The 8282-nt window shown below is 28.6% G+C and overlaps 1 protein-coding gene across 2 annotated transcripts; it reads right to left on the reverse strand.

The window, feature by feature from the left end:
• Window positions 1-1418: 1418 nt before the first annotated feature.
• On the reverse strand, window positions 1419-3365 carry Bm6388 (Uncharacterized protein; the record flags this gene model as incomplete). 2 transcript variants are annotated; one of them, XM_043073154.1, is made up of 3 exons in its annotated part: window positions 1419-1478; window positions 1792-1928; window positions 3248-3365. In XM_043073154.1, 3 exons carry the CDS (start codon window positions 3363-3365, stop codon window positions 1419-1421), a joined length of 315 nt encoding a protein of 104 aa, XP_042929088.1. The 2 variants fall into 2 exon arrangements, with proteins under 2 accessions (XP_042929088.1, XP_042929089.1); XM_043073155.1 differs by having other exon boundaries at window positions 3248-3275.
• Window positions 3366-8282: the final 4917 nt, after the last annotated feature.

The following is an 8282-nucleotide window of genomic DNA, read 5'->3' on the forward strand; positions in this document are numbered from 1 at the left end:
TATGTTCGTCTCAAATGTTTGCTAATTAGTTGTGTCACAACAAAATTTGTCAATTAATCATTTTAATGTGACAATGAATAACAGATTTAATTTGATACATTTTTTTTTTCTTTTTCTCGGCAAATTTTATCAAATGAACTTTGTTCGACTTAAAACTTTTTGTGGTAACTGTTTGATGAGCTGTACTATCTTTTTAACTTAACAATTCAAAATTTTGAATTACAAATGTTTGAAATATAATTACTATTTTCTAGAGACTAAAGGAAATGGCGAAAGTAATTCACACATTCATTGTTTATAGGATGAAAGACTTAGCTTGAATTGATTTTGCATGTTTTTCATTTCAGTGAATTTTTTAAATTTAGCAATTCAAATTTTTAAATTACAAATCTTTGAAATATAATTACTGCTTTCTCGCACATAGTAAATGTGGAATTTTTTTGCTTTTCGTACTAATTTAGAGCGATAATTTGGATAATAATATGTTAAAAAGTTGTAAGCTTTACTTTTCTTTCCTTCTTTCATTCACTCAATTAATATATAAACTTTAACTTTGATAAAATGTTTGATAATTCCACATTCATTACAACTATCCATTTGACATTCATTCTAGGTCTATTACAGATGTCTGCAAGCTCAGATTTCTGATTACATAAACCGTAAACGAATGAAATTCAGGGATTTTTAAATCTCATAGATACAAAAACGAAACTTGTCCGAAACAAAGTAAAAACCATATTTCAGAACTCTGAAAAATTTTTTTCAAACATTTAAGGTAAGGAAGAAGTCATATTTTATAATTATTCTCAATTTTTGATCCTCGGAATAGCTGAAAGCTATCAATTATAGCTCATATTGTGAATGATGGATTTCACTGTGCTAATTTCATTATTAAGTCGATTGGTAAATATACTTCAACACATTTCTTTAAAATTTTAATATTCACTGATTTGGTGTTTTTTTTTTTTTTAATATAGTTTCAATTGTTCTTATTTTTCTACGGGATTTTCGTTTCAAATAAAGTACAGATCAATATGATTTAATACTGACTGTTTTTTGGTATGCGGTAGTGCATCGTCGTGTGACATCTGACCTTCAGCTTTAGGACAAGTTATTTCTGGTAGGACCTGAAGCCTAGTACAATACAAGTCGCTAGACTTGGTGACAATATAATTATAACACAGGATAGCTAGCTGTAAGACGACAACTGAACAACTAAAGAACTTACAGGTAAAGTATGGATGGAGCGACAAGTGTTATCTCTCAACTATAATTTTCATTTCGAAAGGTTTTTTGCAATATTTGTGTAAATGAAAAGCAAATGCAAAATAAAATTATTGTTACTCAGACAATAAATGCTCATAAATCAGTGATATCAAGGATCGATTAGATTTATGAAATGACGATTAATGGATCAATCAACATGTCATGCAGCAAATACAGCTTCCATCTTTGCTGGGGAAACTAGCCGCTTCAGCCTGAAATTAATTCTATTGAAATAAAATTCAATGTATTTTCCTTTTTTACTAATAATAATGAACAAAATAATTATTTTATTTCAATTTTATGAAGTTAAACTTTACTTTAATTAGTTCATTGAAGTCAGGCAAAATGTGAAACAAAAAACAAAAAGTTTTGTCCAAATTTTTTTTTAAATTCTTTGATAAACAATTTTTATTGTCCTTCTCAAATAAGACATTTGAAGGCCAAACATTAAAATATATCAGTCCAATGATTCAAATTATAAATCCCGCAAAAATTTCATTTCAAATAAAATATAATTAAGAGCACTTTTTGTCTTCCATTGTAAATGGCATAAACTTCACAGCATCCTTGGCATCGATCTCTAACATCGTTCCCAGATGAACATTGGGCAATTGTATCTTGGCCATCAATGTTCGTTCGAAAAGCTGCTGCCCTTGTACATGCTGAAAATGATTGGTCCTAAATCTTTCCCAAATTATTTTCAGGTTGTAGTAATCTCGAACTGCTATTCGAGAAAAGTTGAGAAGGGCAAAATCTTTGAAAAGATTAGTTAAAGCTATGCTAGTTAAAAAGAAACATCAGATATACTTGAATTACTGATAACCATAAAACTTATCATACACCTTTCTGATCATTATTTTTATGGTACTTATAGATATGAAAGATTCGGAATATTTCACTTTTTTTTTTCCCATTTTTCGGCATTGTCATTTTTTACTCCAAAAAAAAGCAAAAGCGTCTAACAATTTTCTTCACTTAACGATAATCATCATTGGAGCATCTGTGGAATAAAGTTGAAATGATTTATTAATTTTATAAACAATGCTAATTTTTGTTGCTTTTGTTGTGAGCATTTCAAGATATATTTCGAATAAAAATCACAGTTTTGGCTTATGATAGGCCAATTTTATTGAATTTGATTGAGCTAAAATCATTTTGTTACAGCTAAAAACTTTTTCGTAATCTTTTCGTAATCCAGTATTCCGCTTGAGTAAAGAAGCGGATAAGATTGTGATAGCTGTCATTAAGACAAAATTAGAGAGTAAAATTAATTGAATTTAATGTGGCATAAAGTAAATAATTTCAATAAAAACAATAAACGTTGTTGTTTTATATATAAATAGCAATTAATTTTTCAGTTTTATAAATTATTATTGATTTTTCGTTAAAATATTACAACTGTTTGTAGGAAAATCTTGAATACTTGACACTTCTTTTCATGTTTTAAATTTCATATCGTAAGTTTCTTGCTGTTTCGGGGAAATATACGAAAAATACCAAAATAAAAGTAGTAATAAAACAAAAAAAAAAAAAATATTTTTTTAAAGTTAAGATAGCTTAATTTTGATTTTGTACAGAAATGTTGAAGCTAAAAGGATTGTTATTAGTTTTAATTTTCACACTCTTTCTCTACAATAATTTGAATCAAAGAAATGTTGTATTTCTTGCACAGAGAAATTCAAAGTTAATAACATAACTTTGTTTACTTGGCTTAAGTATCATCTTACCAATTTTGACTTTTACACAATCATAAAACGTCACTTGTGAACTAGCTGGTGAAACAAATGGTAAACTTATCAAAGCTAAATAAATTTTGAAGTTTAAGAAGCTATTTGGATGTATTAATTTTTGATAATATTTATATGTGATACCATTTTGATTTATTAATCAAATAATTTATCTTCTAATTTTTACTTTGTATTTACTATTATTATTGTTACTGTTAATATGCCATGAAAAAGGAAAAAAGAGAAGAGAATACCGATGCATCTTGTATTCGTGGTGATCATATCCGGTCTTTCAAAATATGGCACAGGTAATTGAGCAAATGCCGCAGAAATGGCGCAAACTAGAATAGCAACAATAGCAGTATTTTCCATTACTAGCAACTGATCGATGGTTACTTTCAAGAAACGTTTTATAAAATGATTGTTTTGTCTTCGTTTATTATCACTGTTAACATTTCAATTTTTTACTTCGCCGATTGATGCATCATCAGATGCTCCTTTCTTTTTTTTTTTTCTTTTTTGAAATCAAAGCGAATTTTTTAAAACATTAAACTATTATATCAAAATAACAAATATTCCATTATTTATTTACTTTGCTTCTTTATCACCCAAACAGTGCTCTATTTAACATTGTCTGCTTATATTTATCATACCTGTATTTCCTGTAAAAAAATACTTGCAATGATGTTGAGCAAATGAATTTTTGTTAGCATACAGAAATTCATATGTATAATTTATTTATATTTCTATCTATTTGCTGCACTTACTCCTTTTAGCAAACAATGATAAGCTGAATAAGTTGATTAAGTTTATCAGCAATACAATATACTTTCTATTCAATTTTCCTCTGAATCATTAATAAAAACTTATTCCTTCATCTGTTGGTTTGTTAACAATTTTAAAAGTTGCATGAAGTAAGAAGTTCTTTCGATTATTTGACAATTAATGATTATTGGCTTACAATCAGATATTACCAGTAAGCAATTTATTGACGTGAAAAGTCATCTACAAATCTGTAAGACGTCTAAATTTCAGTACATGACGTTAACAAGATTTACTCAAAGCTATCCTTGCTACTTCTCTAAAATGGCTGAAATCTCTTTTGTCGCCTCTTCGAATTCATTAATTGTTCTGAATTCCTTTCATTGAGTAAAAGAAAAAAAAAAAAAAAAAAAAAAAAAAAACGAAATGAAAACATTTATGTAAAATTTAATCCTCATTTTGATAATTAATTGTAAAGCATTGCAACATAACTCCTACAAATAATGCAAAATATTTAATAAAACTTAAGGAAAATTTTTATACGTTACAGCTTCCTCTACCATTACCTAATATCAGTTTTTGATATGATTTTATTTTTCTCTAAAACGGTAATCACTATTCGTTTTTAAATAAGCTGATTACTTCAAATAAATTTTATAACTTAATAAGCCTTATGAAATATATTGTAAAATAATTAATGCTTCTAAAGTTTCCAATCAAGTTCAATGTAAATGATGTTTATTGCATTGTATGATAAGAATGATTTAGAAGTAAGTGTTTGTTTGAAATATAGTTCACAAAGTTTATTAAACCATGAAATTTAATTATATTGAAATGGAGAAATTACGAGTAAATTTCTAATTAATAACATAATTGCATACAGAGGCGTAAGCTTATGATACCATTATTTCGAACAAATCTCATGATGTCAACTATCAAAAAAATCCACTCATTAAACTTGATACTGGCGCTATTGGTAGTTTACACCACCTGGTGTTAATGAATTAAAATGTAACAGTATCTTTTCGGCATGTTTAAAGCTTCCGGAAGATATATCCTGCTGTGCTTTAAACCACTCAATTCATTGCAAAAATGAATTATCAAAATTAAATTTTATGAAAGCAAATTTCCCTCATTTCATTCACGAAATTTAAACTGCTTAACTTAACAAATTTTCATGTTCAATGCATTAAAATCAAATAATCTTGAAAATGAAAAGATAATGCTATGGATGAAAGAAAGCTGAAATGTCTTAAACATATATCAATCTTCACTTTTCAATCCTTCAATATGCCTAGCTAATATTGTTAGCGGGTGTAATTATTCCTGAAGTTAAAAATAAAACCAGTTCAACTGTCGTTTATAAACTCTAGCTGATCCATTTCTTTGATGTGTTATCAAATTTAAATTATTCCATTGATATGATGATTTGAAGCGGATAAGACGGAAAAACTAACTTCCATTGTCATTAATGGAATGAATTTTCGTGGATGATAAAATTGCTATGATAACAACTTTTGGCTATCAGCAGTTCAATTGTAAACATTCCTGATAGAGAAAGAGAAAGAAACAATTAAATATTGTCATTTAAAGATTCTTCCATCTTCTTCATCTTATTCTAGAACGGTTAATGAACAGGTGCACCCATCAATCCTGATAAATGTTAAAATATGAAATTTATTTGATAGCGATAATGTCCTCTCATTATCAGATTTTACTTCCATCAGCCAACATAATTCAACCATTTGATTGAAAGATTTAATTCCTTATCTTCTCAAATTTCCTAATTCTCGATCTTCACTGACCATCTTACCAACTGATAATAACATAATGTACTCAAACTACATATCAGACTTAAGTAACTTGGCTTGCAATATATTCTTCTATCAAATGTTTAACAGTACTTGCAGATTATTTGATTTTATCACTTCACAGTTATTTGATGGTAATAATATTGGAGTTACTGATAAGTTTCCATAGCAATTTTTAACCAATAATGATAAGTATTCATTTAAGAAAATGCTTGTATGCAAAGCTCAAAAAAACAAAAAAAAAATCAGTGGTAAATCTCATTGGCCTTGCATATCATTTTCTGATTATAATCCCTGGTCACTTTTAGATTGGTCAATTTGAATGGAACCATCCTTCGGTCACTAATTCAGAAAATACTTCTTTAGATTACATTAACATAGTTGACAATGCTCGAATGAGAGATAAAAAAAGGTCATTTTTATCAATTATTTTTGGCATAACAATGTGAGAATAGAAACAGCCTAATTTGCCTTACTGAAATGAATGAAATTTTACAAAGAAAAATGATAATTTGTATTTCACCAATGAAATGATGTAAGTTGTAAATGTTATGTAGATTTAGTGATTTCATCGGGAAAATTTCATGTCTCCTATTTCTCTCTCTCTCTCTTCTTTCTTTCTTTTTCCCTCTCTCTTTTTCCCATTTCCTTTCTTCTATTTAATGTTAATAATTTAAAGTTAAACCTTCCTTTCGATACTTTTATCTGTCCCATCAATCTATCTATCCGTTTTCCCTTTGATCGATTCAAATTCCGATTAGACCACCATAATATAATCTCCATTTTATCCTTTATATTCAATCAAACCACATCATTCGCTAAATTACAGAAATTACAATAGGCATTCTTAAATTGCAATAATGTATGTTTCGTTGGATAATAATAAGTAGTGTAAAAGTTTAAGTTAAAATTAAAATACTCGAAATAAAAACAAAAACAAAAGATTATTATTATTTCGATGAAACACATCAATTATTGTTTATTATCAAATTTGCTATTGCAAAAAGATTGGCGCTATATCTATCTGCCCCTGCTTCATATGTAAATATTTCGGAATGTAGTAGCAATTGCAGCACGGCTATTGTTTGACTTTTGACCCGGTTGCAATCTTCTTTCTGCATTTCCCACCCCGAAGCGCAATAAATGCGCACCAATCTATCTTTGCTTCCCCTACCTAATCCTTCCTTCCTACCTCTTCAACCTCTCTTCCTTATCCATCTCTACAGCATTACCACGGGTCGCTAATACTGTTACCACATCTCTTTCAAATTTCATTCCATTTAGCTATTATTTGCTACTCTCTCCTTTGTGGCACATTTAATGAAACCATCAACAAAATACCAATTAATTAATTATTTGCTTTCTGCTAGTGCATTTATCATTTATTATGGCTGAAGAAGACTCATTTATTATTGCAAACTTTCTCTCCTTCCATAATTTATAAAGGAAATGTTTAGTTGACAAGTGAACAGTTATCCTGATGTAATTTTAAATTTAGCAAAAAAAAGAGGAAAAAAAAAAGGAGAAAAAAAACGAAATGAAAAATGAATGCTAAAAAAAAAAATCAATTTTCTACTTTAGTTAAGAAAATTAAATTTGTGACAGCATGTGACACATATTGCATTCATTTATGGAATGATTTATGAAATGGTAGTAGTAAATGAAGCTACCCCTTTACAGTTGTTTTTTTCTTCTTGACCACACTTGAATTCTCTTTCAAATTATGACCTTGTAATTGTTGTTTTTTAAATTCTCCCCTTATCTGTGATTATCAATAATATTGAAATCTATTCGTCACCAATGCTAAATTATGATTTAAGTATTTGTAGCCTTCCGGAAATCATGCAAATTATCTCTTCTCCATTCCGTCCTGATCAGTCAGTTATTTAGTTTGACTACCTGATGCAATTAACATATGGCTAATGTTTCTTTTGGTTCCTATCTTATTTCCAAGAGTATTGCGTAACTAGAATACCATCAAATCTCATCCTGTAGATGATTTGCCTTTATTAACTTGATCATTGGTCAAGTGAATTCGTTATAATTTCGATTCTTGTCGATTTCTGATATTTAATTGTAATCCTTTTCAAAATTTCAGATTGGCGTCATTTTTGATGAGCATATATATATCGTCAATTCTCGAGAATTCACGGTACTTTAGAGTAACACTTTACTTCGCTAATCTGCGTAATTGCTATTGAAATATCCGTCGAATATCGCCTCTGTTTCCTTTCTTCTTGTTTGAAATGGATAAATCCGGGATGGGAGTACATCGTATGCGATTGGCAGAAGTTACGCGTCATTATTAGTGTCCATTCAGCAATTTGAAAATTTGAAGGAGAGAAGAAGTGAGCACAGTCGTCGGTTTATATTGCTTCCTTGTTCCCATCAGATGCAAATGTTGTTTGGAAGTTACCGAATTTCAATCATAAGATGGTCTCTTCGGTCACACTACGGCCATTATCGATCCTTCTTTCCTCGTACATATTACTAATGTAATGTTTGTTCTACTCCTTTTTGATTTCAAGATTTTCAACAAATTTAAATAATCGTTCCTTCTATTTTTTTTTTTTTTTTTTTGTTACAGTTATGTTAAATTTACATTTTTTTCATAGTTTTCTTGGAGTGCAATTAAATTACTTTCATTTTATATTTTCAATTTGCATTCAATTAACTTATTTTGTTTGTCTTTTTTTCGTCCTTTTTTTTCCTTTTT

The sequence above is a fragment of the Brugia malayi genome (genome assembly GCF_000002995.4).
Source record: "Brugia malayi strain FR3 genome assembly, contig: Bm_v4_ChrX_scaffold_001, whole genome shotgun sequence".
Lineage (NCBI taxonomy): Eukaryota > Metazoa > Nematoda > Chromadorea > Rhabditida > Onchocercidae > Brugia > Brugia malayi.